Genomic DNA, 19,858 nt, shown 5'->3' with positions numbered 1-19,858 from the left:
CTAACAACGGCTACGTTTGATTGAATGTGTTAATTGGTTTGGTGGAAGTTATTTGAATTAATTCTTTTCATGGCATATATATATATATAGGCATGTTTCTCTTTTTTTTACTCGGTGAATTATTGGACAATGGTGCGACATTTGTGACTGCCTCTTTGGCTTGAAGTTACATTTTGGATATATGATTTTTATTGTACATAATTTGAATTTTATTAAAAATGGAGATGCATTGAACACGGACTTTTAATTTGAATTTCATGTACTTTTGTATATTTATAGCTTGATAATCAACTAAATCTTTCTCCTACATGTTATAGATGGAATGTGCTGTCTGACTTAGTTATGAATTAAGGCTGCTTTCAACCCGATAAAATATTAGTTTCACCCGGTGCTGCTATGAAAAATCAAAAAAAATCTGGATTTATATTAATAGTAGTTTATTAACGTTAATGTGTAAAATTAGTAAGCGGGAAGAAAAAATCACTAATACTGCCAAAATTTAAGTGAAAATTAGATACCCGCCAAAACATAATTTTTTTTTCCGATAGCACATTATGATAGCATTGTTTCGAGAGCTGCTATGAAAAATCAATTTCTAATCTTTTAAATTCTAAACTCTAAAAATGTATAAACCCTAAACTTTAAACATAAACCTTAAAAACTTTAATCTTTTCATACCAAAAACCTGAAATCATCAACTTAAACTCAAAGTTATTCCTTTTAATCTTAATCTTTAACTTCCAAACATAAACCTTAAATCTTTTTATCAAGCTCTATACCCTAAACTCTGTACACAAACCTTATACTCTAAATTATAATTATAAATACTAACATATTGTATTCAACACTCCTACTCTTCATACGTTAGCTCCAAATCTTAAATTAAATTTTAGTTATTTTCAAAATTTATTCTCAAAATCTGAAATTAACCCTTAACATTACACTTCAAACCCTAAACTCTACATCTCTAAATAATAGTTCAACATTTCAAACTTAAACACCAAATCTTAATATAAGCTATCAATTTATCATTTTGAAAAATTAAACTCAAATCTTACACTAACTCTCATAAATTAAACTTCAAATATCTATTATTCTCTATTTAAATCTAAAATCTTAAAATTGTATGCCCAATTTTTAAAATTTTATAACTTAAAATCAAAATTATGAACTACAAAGTATAAATTTTGTATAAAACATAACTTAAAATAATTACAAACAAAAAAATAAACAAATAAAGAAAGACAAAACAAAAGAAAATAAAAAAGAAAGATAATATACTTTTGGCCAATCAGATCTATGTACAAGGATCACCTTCTCAGCTGTTGGATTACATTAAATCAAAGGCTGAGATTTATTTATTTATTTTCCTCTCTGGCTTCTCTCTCTCGATAGATTCATTCTCCTTTTTTTTCTTTTCTGTTTCTTCTTTTCATCTTCTTCACTCTCATCTCTCCCATCTTCTTTCACTCTCATCTCTCCCATCTCTGTACGCTTGAAAGCTCACCAACTCTCTCATGTCTCACTTTTCAGATCTGGTTAACTAAGACAGGATGAAGATGATGATGGAGACGACGAAGAAGGAGACTCGCGGGGACGAAGCGCCGAGGCTCACCGGAGAAGAAGATGCGTCGGAGTCTCTCTCTCTCTCTCTCTCTGTTTTAATCTAATTATGATTTCGTTTTTTGTTTTTTCTTGTAAACAGAGGTAGATGAGGCAGAAGAAAGTGATGTTTGGTCACCGCCGCCGAGCCAAAGCGACTCAAGCCATTTTGCTTCCCGGAATGGCCTAACCCCGCCGGATCTAAATCTGAATGCTCCGGTAAGATCCATCAACATAACAATCCAAAAAACATCACTTGAAATTTAAAATTTCAGAAAAACTCTCAAATGAGAGAAAGAGAAATTTACAAAAACTTTTGGAAGCCTAAGAATGATTCTCAAGGGATATGTCTGATTCTTTTATAGGTGGAGTTTGGAAGAGGGATAAGACTATTCGATGGAACTGCTAATGCATGTTAGGAGATGAATCGAGAACGAAACGTCACCGGAGTAACCGACATAGACGCAACCATCGGTCACGAAGACGATGCCTAATGGGCCAACCTTGTGACGTATGAAGCCCAAATAGAAATATCTCTTGCTTGTGAGCCCACCTGAAACAACAACGAAAGCGTAAAAAAATAGAAAGAGGACAGGTGTCGGCCTGTCAGTCATCGACTTTCCACGTGGCATCACAGGAGTGTCACCAACATTTTTATATATATATAGATATATTCTCGGTTATATAACATTACATTTGAAAGTCTTATTTGAAGATATTTTTATCTCTAAAATGTATTTATGATTTGCTTTTCAGAAGATTTTTTCATCGCATTTTGTCATATTCCAATTCCGATTTACTTTTATGGTTACCAAAGTTTTGTTGATGGTGTTAACAATTTATAAACATTGTCATGTGAGTTATATTAATACTAGATTTTGATCCGCGATTAGAAAGCCCATGTTTATTTTTGAAATTAAATAACTTCTTCTTAAAAAGTTTCTATATAAGATAATGTATAGGTTTGAGTAAATTTACCCGGGTGCACTAAACCGTACTAAACTGAAAAAAAAAACAAAATTAAGCTGAATTTCATAAATAACCGAGCATATCATATATCTTAACCAAAAATAGAAACCGAACTGAGAACCAAATGAATACTTAAATTTTTAAAATACAAATTATATACCTACAAATATTAATTATATTTAATTTTTAAATAACCAAATACCATAAAATACTATTTATAAACCAAATTTTGCAAAAAAAAGTTCAGTGACTCGAATATTTTTATTCAAATAATTAATAGTTAACTAGTTATCTATATCTTTTTCCAAACAACCTAAACTACCTGATTTAAAGCGCAAGATATTTAGAATTTTGAAAATTCAATAAAACGTATCATATGCATTACTAGAATTAGTAAAATAAATAAACATGTTCTATTTAAACCAGATTCCATTTAAATTCCCAACCCGTTTAGATCCATTTAATATTTTTCATGATAAGATTAATCATTTAGTTCATATATAAGACTGTAAGATCAAATCTTAATAATAGATTGCATGTAATTAATTAAATTAATATTTTATAGTTGAATGGTTGACATTAAGGCTTCTGGTTTCCAACTCACGTAAAAATAATAAAAAATTATTATATACCAGAAGATTCTCCATTAAAACATATGTTAAACATAATTAAACTATTACAACATATGTTAAACAAAACTAAACCATTGAAAACTTTATACTATTAATGAAACTATATGTGGTAATAATCACGTCATGTGTAAACATGTGAATAATTTGTCTTATATTCATAGGGATTTATTGTTAGAGTAATTATATAATAGATTATGGGAGAATAATAAATGAGTTCATTTAAATTAGAGAAAATTATGTAAAGTGTTTATATATTTAGAGAAATATAAGGTAAAACCAAAAAAAAAGTTAAGTCTAATGAAATGGTCCAACAACTTTGTTTAAGTAGATTTTTTTTTAAGAATTCTTCCATTTTAATAGTATATATATATATATATATATATATATATATATATATATATTTATTTAGAAGATGATTGATTGCGGCTGTAGATACTCTGGACATCCAAAATTTAGTTTAGAGCTATATAGGTCAACCAATCAAGCTCTTCTTTCCTTAAATACTCACAACAAAAAAATCTCTACAAATCAAAATATGACGGTAGAGAACATTATTTTCAAAGCAAAAAAATAGTGCTTTACAAAGTTGCAGAAAAATAATCTACAACAAATAAACCTACAGATTAAATTCTACAGCCAAAACCATAAATCTACAGCTCCTTCCAATCACCCCTATAGCTTTCAATTCATTATTTGTGTTTCAGATGATTTATGATAGTGTTTATTCGTATAGCTATTTCTAATTATATATATTAAATCATATTTGTTTAAAAGAGTAATATGTAGCTGGTTTTAGACACCCGCCCTTTAAAAAAAGCTCAAATGCCATTTTAAATATAGAGTTTGGAATACATATTTATAGGCAATATCAAATATATTACATGCTAAACTTTGGGAACCAGCTTTTTTTTTGGTAAAACTTTTGGGAACAAGATTTGAAAGCGAATGTATCTGTAATCTTTTTTCTTATTCAGCCTTTACTTGTGTACATAGAGATCAGCGTGTACTTTGCTAATTTGTGATGCCATCGGCTATGATGTACGTATATCTGAGATTTACGTTTGTCTTAATGGTATCTATCTATGTGACTATATTGTGGGGGTAAAGGCGAATTCATGCCCACAAAGTGAAACTATGGAAATTCCATTCATGTATTAAGAAGACTCGCTTTATCAAACCTTCACCAAAGAATAATTTGAATCTGGTGCCCCATCTTTGAACATCTTTGTGAATCCATGCTTTGACCGTAATTTGTTAGTCACCGTTAATGGTGAATGACTCAGCAACTACTAACGAAAATAGCGTCCTTTTAAGACGAAAATAGAAGAATAAAAACGACTCTTTTTGAGAATTGTGGATTAAAACCTAACTCTCTCTTCTTCCCCAAGCATTGCATGTGTCGTGTTCACCTTCTTCCTCAAGCAGAGTTAGGGTCTTGCCTAAATTGAGGTAATCGTTATTGATTGTCAAATTGTATCAGGTAATGAGTTTGTATTTGTTGTAATACTATATTCTTATTTGAGCAAATTAGTTCAATATACTAAAAAAAATGGGATGCCATATTATGAGGGGAAAATGGTAAATGATGGAGGGAATAAAATTGAGGAGAAATAAGGTATGGAGTGCAATAGGGTAGATTTTTTGTGTAGGGAGTACAAATTCTCTTCTTATTTATGGGTTTTCAATGACGCGGAAGTAACCTTTCAAGTATGCTTTAATGGAAGATGTGAAATTCATGAAGGTGGTTTAGTAACTTACACTGTAGGAGATTCACATATCCTTGTAGGAGAGCCACATAAACTGTTCACCGATTTGATGAGGGGAGTTCCTATCTCACTATATGGGCAAAGGTTTGGTATAAGTTTTCGTATGAAAATTTAAGAGAGCTGAAGATAATTGGTAATGTGGGTACTGATAATTTTCATAAAATGTGTTAAGTTTTTTATTGGATTAAATACATCGACATTTACATGGAGCATGAGAGCATTGATGATGAGAGAGAGGAACATAACAATTTGATGGTGCTGACACAGAAAACAACAATTCTCTAAAAGAAAGAGGTGACACAAAAAGAGATTCTGAAAATGAGTTTGAAGAGGAAACACGAGTTGAATCTGTTTTGGCTGAGATTTGTAAGGGTGAGGATAATGAAATTATCAAGATACTCCTCCTGTTTTTGACTGACAAAGAAGAAACAGAGAATCCTTATGACAGATGGAAGAAAGATAGTGGCAAGTTACATATAAGGCTATTTGATAGTGTTAAAGAGTTTAGGAAAGCATTGTTGGAGTACACTTTGCAAGTTGCAAGGAGGATGGAATATTCAGTTCACTAGATGGGGAGAGTGAATTCTGAGGCTAAATGTGGAGTCGAAGTGGTTCTTGGAGAATATATTGTTCTTACGAAGAATCAGTGGGTCTATGAATGGTGAAGACCTTTCAAGATTGTGCATAGTTGTTTCAAGCATGGTCGTTGCAAAATATTGTTAGATACAATCATTGCTAAGATGCTCATAAATGAAGTAAGGAATGATCAACTGATGAAAAGGTAATTCAAGAACAAATTCAGCTGCGTTATGAATTGAGTACCTTGATTGATCAATGCCGAAATGCTAAAAGTAAAGCGGTGGAGCTCATTCAAGATGAGATGAACAATATAGTAGGATAAAAGACTATGAAGCTTAGATTCTAGTGTAAGTTATCTAACATTGCTTTCAAATTCCATATGTATGTCATACCAACTAATTGTTTCTATAATGGTGTATGGTAAATGAAGGTGCAACAACCAAGCTGAAGACCGTAATAGGAGCATGTGATCTTGACATGGAAAACACACTGTCGACCGGTGTTTGGTATTAACGATTGTTTTCCTCAAATCAACAACAAAAAAAAAGAAAATAAATATTATAGTAAAGAAAACATAAAACTAAAAAAACGAAATATTAAGAAAGAAATATTTTTTAATAATGATAAAATATAATATATATATATATATATATATACCTCATTTATAGTATATGCTATTTAAAAAGATTCTGTAATTATTTGATCAAACTATGCTTATCACAAAAAAAATATTTTTTGGTTCCATTTAATTATGTCTTAAAAATCAGCACTAGCACTAAAGTTATGATTTTTTGTAAAATCATATTATATAAGTAAAAAATAACTTATAGGTATTTTTGCTGTATATAATATAATTATGTATATATAATATGATTAAAATATAATCAAGTTTAAAAAAAACTTAAAACGAAAATATATGTATATATAATATGATTTCATTAAAAGAAAGTTTACAAAATAGTAATATTGAGTTTAAAAAATATTTTTACATTACAAAAAAATACTGTCAAAGTAATAAAAATACTTTCTTTATATCAATTTTTTTCTTAGATGAAAAATAAAAAATATTTTTATATAATGTTGTTACATAAAAAAAGTTCATAAAGATAATCTTGATATTAAAAATAAATATTATTCCTTTAAAACATACTTTATACAATATAAAATAAATATATTTTCAAAGTAATGGAAATATTTTCTTTATATCTATCTATTTTCTTAGATAACTACATAAAATAATTAAATAACATAAACTGATATACGTTTAATTAAATAAAACAGTTTATAATTATTATTATTGAAATTTTTTTACGTTCCATTTTAATATCTCTTAAAAATCAGCACTAAATTTATGATGTTTTTTTATAAAATCATATTATATAAGTAAGATATAATTTATAGGTATTTTTTTATGTAATGTAAGAAATTATACTCAGCTAAAGATTATGAAAAACATTTTAGTAATAATAATTATAAAATATTTTAGTCAATTAAACCTATATTAGTTTATGCTATTTAATTATTTTATGTAATTATCTAAGAAAATAGATAGATATAAAGAAAATATATGTTACAATTTTCTGAACTTTCCTTTTCAATGAAATCATATTATATATACATATATTTTTGTTTTTAAGTTCGTTTTTAAATTTTATAATTGTTTCCCTTTTTATTATATATGTTATTTGGAAAAAAAGTAAAAAGGAAACTAAATAAAATATTAATAATAGCATTTAAATTTAATATTTTAACTTTACTAAGGATACCTATGTAAATAACCGTCGTAAAAATTAACGTGAACACGACATATAAGAAACTGACTTCTAAAAAAAAATTATATAAGTAAAATATAATTTATATGTATTTTTTTCTGGAAATGTAAGAAAATATAGTCAGCTAAAGATTATGAAAAACATTTCAGTAATAATAATTATTAACTATTTTAGTCAATTAGATGTATATCAGTTTATGTTATATAATCATTTTATGTAATTATCTAAGAAAATAGATAGATATAAAGAAACTATTTCTATTACTTTGAAAATATATATATTTTATATTGTATAAAGTATGTTTTAACAGAATAATATTTATTTGTTTAATATCAAGATTATCTTTGTGAACTTTTTTTTATGAAACCACATTTTATTAAAATATATTTTGTTTTTCATCTAAGAAAAATATAGATTTAAAGAAAGTATTTTTATTACATTGACAATATATTGTTGTAATGTAAAAATATATTTTAAACGGAATATTACTATTTTGTGAACTTTTCTTTTTAATGAAATCATATTATATATACATATATTTTCGTTTTTAAGTTCTTTTTTAAATTTTATAAATGTTTCCCTTTTTATTATATAAGTTATTTGGGAAAAATTAAAAGTAAACTAAATTAAAAATTAATAATAGAATTTAAATTTAATATTTTAACTTCATTAAAGGTACTTTTGTAAATAACTGTCGTAAAAATTAACGTGAGCGCGTCACATAAGAAATTGACCTCTTAAATAATATTATAGAAATATAATATATATATATATATATATTAATTTGTTATTGATATTTCCTTTTTTATTTATGTTGTTTTATGAAAATAAAACAAAATCGTTATGTACAAAAATTTATATTACTATATATTTCCTTTTTATTATTTATGTGGCTATTGTAAAAATTACTTAATAGAAAAGGGAAATTACAATGAAACCCCAATTAAAATTTAATTAGCAAAAAGAAATTATAATATTTTTAATAATGTCAATTATGTATAATTTATAGTTCATTAAATTTAACTTTGTAATTGACTACTCTAAGAATTAATGTGAGCGCGACACGCATGACTTCTCAAATAATAATACAGAGATAAAATAAAAGAATAATTAGATACATGTGAATTATTAAAAGTATAAAATACCGAGGAAAGGAAGTTCTTTTAAAATCCGGATGTAACGAATTAACATTGGATCTTTACAAAATAATGATTGGTGAAGAATAGTATAATTTATTGTATCATGACAAACTTAACCACATTATTTTTAGCTTTAAATTGTGAAATATTTTTTTAATGACTATTAAATATTAAGTTTGTGTGGGAGAATTGCCATGTTGGTGGCATGCATGTGTTGCGGTGGATCCATTCTCTTTACACCCAAACTATTCACAACTTATGGTTTTCAGAGAGTTTTGGCCAAAACACAGAAAGCCTCAATATATATGACAATAATTGAAACTTGTTTCCGGATAGACATGCATGCGTTCTCTTCCATTTTCATATGTACATATATATAATTCACGACAATATTTTTAGGGGTTTTTGCCAAAACTAACCCACAACTTGATTTTAATCCCAAATCTATACCCAAACTTGAATCAAATGCAAAACTAACCTAAAAGCCTAGTGAAATTACAGCTCAGCCCCTTGTGACCAAACAAAAAAACAGAAGTCATTTTTACGAATATAGCCTCAGTAAATCGTCTGAGTCGTCTGAGATGTTGGAAGTCGTCTGGACGACTGAAGTGTAAGTCGTCTGGTACCAGTTTATTTTAAAAATAATTTATAAATCTTGTAAAAAATATTTTGATGTGTGAAAAATAAAAATCAAGTAATTATAAACAGTTTTAAGTGATATAAATTAAGATATGATAAAATTGATTTGTTTTGAAGATAGATGAGTGGAAGTAGTGAATCATGAAATACTTTGGTTTAGGAGTTTGGCAAACATATGTTGTAGTATTGTATGTATTGTTAGGGTTAGATTTTGGAAAACTAAAATGTTTTTAAAAAAAATTAGTTTTCACCTATATGTGTTTATTTCTGTGTATAGTAAACACTTTTCAAGTTTGATTTGGTTTTATGAAGTGTTTAATTAGATAATTGAGTTTAGGGGTTATGTTTAGGGTGTAGACGACTTATATTTCAGTCGTCTGTTGAATAATTTACTCAGACGACGTATTTTTCAGTCGTCCACATCGTACCGAACTTTTAATTTTACCAATGTACGTTTTAACCTAACCGGATCATTTTACTCGGACGACTTACATTTCAGTCGTCTGGTGAAGAAATTAAAACAGACGACTTACATGTAAGTCGTCCAAATATTCCCGCCTAAAATTTTTTAAAAAAATTATTTTCCCGCTTAAATAATTTAAACCAGACGACTTACTTGTAAGTCGTCTGGAAAGTCTTCTATTTTAGTTTCCCGCTAAAAATATTTAGTTTCCCGCTAAAAATATTAAACTCTTCTGGACGACTTACATGTAAGTCGTCTGTTTTAATTTTTTCACCAGACGACTGAAATTTAAGTCGTCCAGTAAGTCGTCTGAGTCAAAAATATTTAACCTAATTGGATTTTTTGTCTCCCTATATCAAGAAAAATTTACACATTCTCTCTCCTCCTCTCAAATGGCTGCAACAAAAATGTAATGTTCATCATTCTAAAACTCTACAACCTCTCTCTAATCTCTTTGACTTGAAAACACCAAACTTTATATGAATTTTTCAGTTTTGTCTCATGTATTTCTTACTAATCTATCTCTTTTGCAGGTTTTTAATCAAATGGTACTCATCTTCCACTAATTTAAAGATAGATCTATTAATTTTAGATATGTATTTTTGTGTGTTCTATAAATGTAGATTTATCTAATCTTCCACTCATTTTCTCTATTTTTAAGTCATTTGAACGTTTTTGGATATGCAGGTTTTTCAGGTCTGGATTTGATATGCAGGTTTTTCAGATCTGGAAGACTTCTGGGACGACTTACCTGTTAGTCGTCTGGAAGTCGTCTGGACTTCTTGGAAGTCTTCTGACAAAGTCGTCTGGACTTCCAGGAAGTCGTCTGGACTTCCAGGAAGTCGTCTGGATTTTTCTGAGCGTTTTGGTAAGTTCTTATGTCTGATTTTTCTTCATTTGGTAACTTCTTGTTGTATAAAGTTCTTACTTTTTTTCCAAACTAAAACTCTCCAAACCCACTCTAATCTCTTTGACTTAAAACACCAAACTTTATATGAATTTTTCAGTTTTGTCTCATGTCTTTCTTACTAATCTATCTTTTTTGCAGGTGTTTAATTAGATGATACTCATCTTCCACTAATTTAAAGGTAGATCTATTATTTTTAGATATGTATTTTTGTGTGTTCTGTAAAGGTAGATTTATCTAATCTTCCACTCATTTTTTCTGTTTTTAAGCCATTTGAACGTTTTTGAATATGCATGTTTTTCAGATCTGGATTTAATATGCAGGTTTTTCAGATCTGGAAGACTTCTGGGACGACTTACCTGTTAGTCGTCCGGAAGTCGTCTGAACTTCCTAAAAGTCTTCTGACAAAGTCGTCTAAACTTCCTGGAAGTCGTCTGGACTTCTTAGAAGTCGTCTGGACTTCTTAAAAGTCGTCTGGTCTTGTCTACTCAAGTGGAATCCAAGCTTGTCTTTGTAGAGGAATGATCTATAATAGTTTTGTTTGTGGTCTGTTTTGTGAATTGCATGTCTACTCTTTTAGTTGTGAATTTTTTGTAAAATCAGTAATAATGTTTTCCAAGATGTATTAAATGTGCTAACAATGTGTTTACACATTTACAAATCAATGAAATAATAGACTTCAATAGCCTTTTTCTTATCTTTGGATCTCTCATATGCAATAATAAACTCCAATGGCCTTTTTCTCATCTTAATAAACAAGAATGTTGGTAGCTTCATATTGATACAACATTTTAAGAAGCATTTAACCCTTCTTCCAACTCATAACAATAGTCATCATTATTGTCTATAACAATAATACTTAAGAGATGGAAACAAACAATAGTAACTAGTCAAAGCATATCATATTTTTTTATAAGTTTGTGTTGAAAAACTTAGTCAAATTTAGTAAAACTAAGGGAGAGAACATATTTTGTAAATATGAGTTTTACATATCTTGAAGTTACTTATCACTCTTAAAAATACAAGTTATTCAAAAACTAACATAGAAGACTTAAAAACTAGCGGAGAAGACGCGGACGACTTCAATCTAAGTTGTCTAGACGACTAAACTATACGTCGTCTGGTCAACGCAGAGGTTATTTTTGCAATTGACTTTGAAATCTGTTATTTCGGACGACTGAAAGTTAAGTCGTCTACTATTGTTTGGTTAAAAAAAACTCCAAAAAAGCTAGACGACTTACATTTCAGTCATCAGAGGTTAGTTTTGCATTTGACTGGATTATTTCAGAAGTTTGACTTTTTGGACGACTTACATTTCAGTCGTCTAGTGAAAATTAAAATAATAATATTTTTTTAAAAGTAGACAACTTACAGTTAAGTCGTCATAGGTTAGTTTTGCAATTGAAAAAAAAAACTTCAAGATTTAATTATATACAGACGACTTATAATTCAGTCGTCCACGAGACGACTGAAATGTAAGTCGTTCAGGATTTACCAGGTTTGACCAGAATCTCGGAAAAAAATCCTGGACGACTTACAATTAAGTCGTCTGGTGGACGACTGAATTATAAATCGTCTGTGTATAATTAAATCTTGAAGTTCTTTTTTTTCAATTGCAAAACTAACCTATGACTACTTAATTGTAAGTTGTTACTTTTAAAAAAATATTATTATTTTAATTTTCGCCAGACGACTGAAATGTAAGTCGTCTGGGAAAGTCAAACTTCTGAAATTATCCAGTCAAATGCAAAACTAACCTATGACGACTGAAATGTAAGTCGTCTAGGTTCTTTGAAAATTTTTTTGAAACCAAACAATAGCAGACGGCTTAACTTTCAGTCGTCTCAGGTTACAGATTTCAAAGTCAATTGCAAAAATAACCTCTGCGTTGACCAGACGACTTCCAGGTAAGTCGTCTACAGCCAGAAGACTTCCAGGTAAGTCGTCTACAGCCAGACGACTTCCCAAGTAAGTCGTCTGACGAACAGATCTGGAAAAAAACTCGATGTCATACCTTAAATTAGTGAGATAAGTTCCTTAGCATACATAAGGCTTCTCCAAGCACACAAAATCACAAACGAAAGTCACCCACCCAGAATCGTTAGCTTCTACGACTCTATGAACCATAAAAATTTTAGAATCAAAATCTTGGGTTTTTTTTAGCTCATTGTGGAGAGAAAGTGAGAGATATGTTGTGTTTAGTTCACAAGAATGAAAAAAGAAGAAGGGTAAATCGATTTTGGGAGCATTAAGAGCTTCAAATTGGTTGTTCATGATGGTTGTGATATTGATATCAATGGCAATCTTGTAATTACTTGAAGATGATGAAGGTGAGAGAGTAAAGATGTCATTTTCGAAAAAAAAAAAAAAAAATTGATGGTATTTTCGTAAATTATATGAACTTGTGGGGTGAATAGGGCAAAACCAATTTTCAAAAAAAAAGGAGGTTAGTTTTGTGTTTGACTTGAAGTTGTAGGTCAATTTTGCAAAAAGCCCATATTTTTATTAGAATCATCATCAGTCATCACCATCATTACATAGTTTCTTTCTCTCTCAAAAATATCGATTCACAAATTTAAGAACAAGTGACCACTATGGAAAAACAAAATTATACACATCAATCAAAACACTTCCTGAATAAAGTAAAGTACATTGTAAAAGAATGAACCTTCGTATCCTTGAGGCATGAAACCCCCCCCCCCCCCCCCCCCCCCCCCCCCCCCCACCTCCCCCCCCCCTCTCCCAAAAAATATATATACAAACACTAAGTTACATATATTAAAACAATAATATACAAAGAGTAGTCACTTCATTCTATAGGTAGTCTTATCGTCTTTCGTTTTCTTCTCTTTTTTCTTGTATGAACTACCAGTATTTTTATGATCATTATTACTCTTACTATTACCTTCACTTTTCCCGTTCTTCAAATTGCACGCCTCTCTTCGTCCACTTTTGTTGTTCTTTTGGTGATAGCGCTGATAACTTGGTCCAGACGAAGCATCCGAGGCCATTGAATCATCGCTATCTTTATTCTTCTCTTCTTCATTTTCTCCTTTTCTATAGTAGTTATAGATGTTATACCCTTCATAATAGCCCTCATCCACAACGTCATCTTCATCTACTTTAATTGGCGACGAAATATAAGTCGTCCAACCGGATTCACTACTGTTGCATTCTTCTTTCTCCATCAAGAACCCTAATATTGATGTGTGAGAGAGAGAGAGAGAGAGAGAGAGAGAGAGAGAGAGAGAGAGAGAGAGAGAGAGAGAGAGAGAGAGAGAAGGAAGGAAGGAAGGAAGGTTTGTGTCTTAGAGAGCTGTTCCTGTGCATGTCTTGGACTAAGAAGTCTATATATGTGCATGTGCTAGGAATAAGGCTGCTCGTATGTTTTTATTAGTTTATTGCATTGAGTACAGCTTATCTCCAACGTTTAAAGCTATATCCGACATGATTCAGAAAAAGATTTATTGTACTTCTGTATGGAAATGTTTCTTTCTATTTGTTTTATGTGTAGTAATCTCTTAATTGCCCATATAATTAGGTTCACCAATACTACGCTAGTTGCGGAAAGTATATTTTTAAATTCGATGTTCTCTACCTGTTAAAATATAACACTAATTACGTTGTATTACAAACAAATTAATTAAATTGGGTTAACCAAAGAAGGTGAGGCCATTAGTTTTAGTTTTACATTATATATAGCATGAGGGGAATGTATCTTTACACTCAGAATTCTCTGTATACGAAACCAAACACGAAGCTTCCTGAAAAATGGTGTTAGGTTCTGATCAAACCCATGTTCTATAACATGTTCGGATAATGCCACTTTTTTATCTTCTTTCTAAGCTAACGTCACCATCTACTATTCTCTATAATAAATGTAGAATTATGAGTGTTTCAAAAAAGAAAATGTGTTTCAAAAAAATATAGAATTATGAACGAAAAGAATTTTTTTTCAACGAAAAGAATTTTTTTTCAACGAAAAGAATTTTTTTGTTTTTTTAGTTTAAGAAACAGACTGAACGTTCACTAGATTGTGGTATCTTTAAATCTATATTTTCCAGAGTCTTCGTATATTTTATTTAAATATTCATTTCTTATATAGTTAAATACTATTTTTGTGGTATTTAGTAATATTTGTATCTTTCTCTACGAATTGGTAGTGCTTTCAAAGTTTTTTTTTTTTATCTTTTTTTAAGTATGGTAGTGCTTTCAAAGTTAATCAAATTTCCACATATCTCCTAGTAATGCTTTTATATATAAGTATGCACCTCTATACCATATCCAAATCGTAATTGTATAAAGTCGCTTTCACCGAAAAATATAATGGCATCGGATCGAGAACAGAAATAGAGAGAGTGGTCTGTTTTTTTTTTTCTTTTCTTTTTTGATATAAAAACATGATTTGATATACGTTCCTTATTTAAAGAATCAACTACATGACGCCATTCTGGAAATGTGCTTTTGCATGCTGATCTGTTTTTTTTTTGTAATGTCATTTTTGTAGTCACAAGAAAGACTCAATTATTATCTACTAAGTACTGTATATTTAAAATAGTTTCGACCGAGACATTTAATTTGGTTCAAGATTTAAAATCAAGATGTTCATATGCAACGGACTTGTGTACAAATAGATGTCCTGATGTCCAAATTTGTGTGCTACTTTTGTTTGCATTCGCTTGTCTCTTTACGAGGATGATGAGTCGGTGACCTCTTTGCCTTTGATCTAATATCTATTAGATGATTTAGTGATATTTTAGTAATTTGTGTTCTACACACTACTGTAGATCCAACCAATAATCATAGCATTGACAATGTCTTTTTCAGCATCATCGAAACTGTTGACGATTGTTTGAGTAGCCCATGGATGAACCCAAGTTTCCATATGGTGCAAAATCAATATTTCATCATCAATTTGATCCACCGTTTAGAAAAATCAAGGCTTGAACCTCACCCGTTCGGTCGGATGGGTGCAAATACTTGGGAGCCATTTGAGAAATGATTACAATTCTTTGTTAAAAGGCTTATATGTGTAATAACCAAATTAGGAATAGAAATTAAGTAAACGTTAGTGATCTTGACATATTGTATAATCTAACATTTACGTCACAAGTAATCCGGTTTTACCCTTTCCAATTAGCTGGCAAACAGGTAATATAGTTGAGACATATCCAAGAGAAAATATGGACAAGAGTTAGCAAAAACTTTACAATATAAAAGAAGAAGGAACCCTACACGTCACATATTTATTTATCTCATACATATACACCAAGTATATATTATCATCAAATAGTATAGAACTAGGATAAGACATGCGCCTTGTAAATTTATATAAAAATTATTTAAGAAATATCTTATGAAAAATAAAATTTATATTATTCATCGAATTAATATTTTTAGCCCTTAAACAATTTTTTATTTTTTTTTAATTACATAATTTGTTTACTAATGAACTGATCCAATTTTTAAAAATATTTTAGGTCAAAAAATTATTTTTCGCATAAAAACCTAATGTTTAGACTAAAGAATCTCATGTCTACTATTTGGTGAAAATGAAACTCTGCCAGCTTGATTTTATATCATGATTTAGCAATTTAAAATTTAATTATGGTTATGAAAAGTTTACGTTCACGTGCCAATCCTATCTATATTTGATGTTTTCTTATTTTTGTGTCATTTTGGTTATTGTCGATATAAATATTGATATTTGAGTTTATTCTCATTTCTTTCTTTTATTTTGGCCTGGAATTTAGAAAATGTATAAAATTCAAAATTATTAAAGAGATGCATACTTAGGTTAAGGTATGCGCCTTGTGCAGAATAAATATTTTATATTTATTACTTATTTTATATTTTTCTGTATATTATGAAATAATAAATAATAATTATATATTAAATAACTAAAAATCAGTTACTATGATGTAGTAAATTGGCTTGCACATATAAATCAAATGACCGCTTTTGTTTATCCGCAATCATTTTAGGATAAATAAATTAAAATAATCAATCTTATCTATCGTATATGATATATAATTAAATTTAAACGATACGAAGTATATATATATATATTAACATAACCACCTATTAAAATAAAATTATTTATGTGTATGACTTTATTATCATTGTATCTTATTATAGAAAAAAAAATTAAACATTGATCACAAAAGTTTATGTGAGACTTTTAACAGTTTTAGTAATTTATACTCGTTTTGAAAAATTCAAAATACTACATATACAAAAAAATATAAATTTTTAATATATGATTAATGTAACTGTGTAATTTATTTTAATAATAAAAAATTAAACAAAATTATAGAAAGTATACATATTATTAGCAAATCTTCATTTTTTAAAATCATTAATTACTATATATGTCATAATCACATTAGGTAATTCTGTATGTTTTAAAATCATTTATATTCTGTATGTGATGGTCGTCTACAATCGTATTTGGCGCTAGGAGGACCTGCATGGTTGCATCAAAGGATCCTGAGAGAAACTGTCTAGATTAGCTCATAGACCTTTATAAGGTTGAGCACTTTCTATATGTTTCTCTTGTATCTCCATTTCATAAGTTTCTTATTGTCCCCCAAACTTGGTTTTGTCCATTTTGCAATGCAGTTAAAAAAAAAAATCACATTAGGTAATTCTGTATGTTTTATTTAAGCAAATAATATATAACAAATTTCAATTTGATAAAATGAATTGTCCATAATGGACATAATATCTAATATAACATTTCCTAGCAATTTAATTTTGGATTAACAAAATTCTCAATTGATTTTCAAACCGTCACGTAAACAAATTAACATTTCAATTACATGGCAACTCAGCATGACCCTTTTTTAATTAGTACAAACTACAAGTTCTATATTTTTTAAATGTTTCTCTATTAATATATAGGGGATGTTAAACCATTGATCATTAATTTTTAACATAATAATTTTAACATTTTAGTAATTTTGTTGTTTTATAAATTTAAAATATAACATATACGAAAAAATCTATAATTTAATTTATAGCTAATTTGATTGTTTAATTTATTTTAATAATATAAAATTAAACAAAAGTGATGGATGAGATATAAATTGTTATCAAAACTTTATTATTAGAATAATTAATTGTCATATATATATTAGCCATATATGGTAATTTCGTAGCTTTTATTTGAGGAAAGAAAAGAAAATAGAAAATTGTACACTTTAATTAATTTTATGATTAGTTTAATGAAGAGTATAATATATATTTAATTAGACCAACATATTTTCTAAGGATTCTGAATTTCATTCTGGTGATGAGACGTGACTACACTTAAAAGTTGTAATGTTTCCCAATTAATATATAAGGAATTCTTGCTCCACCCACAACTTTTAAATATTAGACATTATCTCAATCCTAACCCCTAAATACTAAACCATAAACTTTAAACACTGAAACCAAACTTAAATATAAACTATAATATCTATTTACAATATTTAAATAAAACTAAAAATCTAAAAATATTATATAATATATGTAATATTAAACTATACTATCTGAAAATTGAAAGTAGAATAAACTTGTTATTCAAAACGTAAAATTTATTTATAACCAAATTTCTAATGAAGATTTAAGAATAGACTTGTGTGGGTGTGGTTAACAAAATAATAAAATTAATTTTGTAAATGCTTAGCTTTGATAATACACATAAACTAAGATTCATATCAATGATAAAACAACAAAACATAACACATGTTTATTCACTATAAATTTACATTTCTATTCTACGTTAGTCAAATAGAATATAACAGAAATGAATAGTACATTGCATCAGTTAGAGGTAGCGAAGTGGAAGAGGAGAGGATGGTTGCAACGATGAAACAACAAACATAATGCATGTACGTCATTCTACATATCTATTCTATGTATATATAATAGAATAGAACAAAAAACTGGTCATCTTCTCTGATAAAAAATCTTCTCTTATAAAAAATCTATAAATAGTATACTTTTCTAGATGTTCACGGTATTCGAGACCCGAGTGATATAACACTAATATGTTGTCATTTGTAAATGCTAAATTTTGATGAATAAATATAAATCAATTGATTGATAATATATGATGATTCAATAACTAAACATAACACATATCTGTTTACTTTGAAATCATATATTTATTTTACATTCACCAAATAGAATATAACAAAAAAAATAGTACATGCCAATGGAATGACTGAACGTAGAGTTGATGGAGTAGTGAAAAAAAATGAGTTATGAGATATAATTTTGTGGAAGATCCGGTGGAACTGTCGCCGGTGAAAGAATGTGAGGTCAAAGGAGGTAACATTGAACCAATCAATGACAGGGGCGGATCTATGGTGTGATGAACAGGGGCACGTGTCCCCGACTACTTTATAATATTTATTCAACAACCAAAGGAACAATTCGTTTTTGTAGACTAGTTGGTGAAGAAGCCCCACCAATGACTTATTCTTCCAAGGTTCGATACCACTAATCTTAATAATTATTTTTTTGTTTTCTCCACTTTGTTGTACAGTTAATTTGCTGTTTGACACGTTTACAGTCTATTTTGACTGTATCTTTCTTTACAAGTTATAACTTATATGCAGCATTTTTCCTTCTTCCTTTTGTTTATTTGTTTTTCATAGTTTGTATATTATATTTTATATATTCATCTTTAGATTTCAAGTCTGGCGCCACATTTTAAGTATATTTTTATAATAACAAACATTCACAACTGCTAGTAAATAAATAAAACCAATTAATATTAAAATAATAAATTTATCTATTCATTTTTATTTCATATTTTAGAGTTTAGTTTATATAAATATGATGATAAAATAGTTTATTTACAATTTTGACATATTGTTATATATATATATATATATATATAAACTTCAAGATTGCTTTTCTTTATATTTTCAAATTATTTTTGTGTAACAGAATTATTGTGATTAATAACATTTGTGAAGAAGTGTAAGAATTATTAAAGTTACTTTATAAAAACGTTCATGTGTTCAAAAAGTTAGTGTAAATTATTTTCACAGATTATAGTTAGCTTACAATATTTTTAACATATTATTATTTAATTGTACTATATATAAAATAATTTAAAATATATTTATTAATTATGTGTCCCCGTCAAATATCCGGTCTGCATCCGCCACTGATCAATGATGACGATGGTACTGATTATACATGTGGAGGTGATTGAGATGGAGTGACTAAAGACAGAGTGACCGGAGGTGGACTTGATGACCTAACTGCACACGACTTCGAATCTATTTTCTTTACCATAAAAATTTTCCGGAAACAAAAGGTGCTCTCATAGATCACACAAATCTGAGATGAAATCTATTAATCTTTCGTATTATTATCTAATTATCGTGA

At 28.6% G+C, this 19,858-nt stretch overlaps 1 protein-coding gene and 1 long non-coding RNA gene across 3 annotated transcripts; one reads left to right on the top strand and one right to left on the bottom strand.

Annotated features, from left to right (window-relative positions):
* The first annotated feature begins 1,373 nt into the window (after window positions 1-1,373).
* On the top strand, window positions 1,374-19,471 carry LOC108871670. Of its 2 annotated transcripts, XR_004457403.1 has the most exons (4): window positions 1,375-1,636; window positions 1,706-1,821; window positions 1,968-2,281; window positions 19,461-19,471. It is a non-coding gene; the product is annotated as an uncharacterized LOC108871670 (long non-coding RNA). The 2 variants fall into 2 exon arrangements; XR_001958249.2 differs by lacking the exon at window positions 19,461-19,471 and having other exon boundaries at window positions 1,374-1,636; window positions 1,968-3,473.
* Window positions 13,213-17,534, bottom strand: LOC117133533. Its single transcript, XM_033289947.1, has one exon. It carries the CDS (start codon window positions 13,654-13,656, stop codon window positions 13,273-13,275), a length of 384 nt encoding a protein of 127 aa, XP_033145838.1. The 5' UTR covers window positions 13,657-17,534; the 3' UTR covers window positions 13,213-13,272.
* Window positions 19,472-19,858: the final 387 nt, after the last annotated feature.

Source organism: Brassica rapa, chromosome A04, assembly GCF_000309985.2.
Source record: "Brassica rapa cultivar Chiifu-401-42 chromosome A04, CAAS_Brap_v3.01, whole genome shotgun sequence".
Taxonomy (NCBI): Eukaryota; Viridiplantae; Streptophyta; class Magnoliopsida; order Brassicales; family Brassicaceae; genus Brassica; species Brassica rapa.
Note: the sequence above shows the minus strand (reverse complement) of the source record. Positions and strands in the feature narration are given on the sequence as shown.

What these genes read in the sequence shown, in the direction of transcription:
- LOC117133533 (XM_033289947.1), bottom strand. Translation starts at nt 13,656, where the DNA reads ATGGAGAAAGAAGAATGCAACAGTAGTGAATCCGGTTGGACGACTTAT.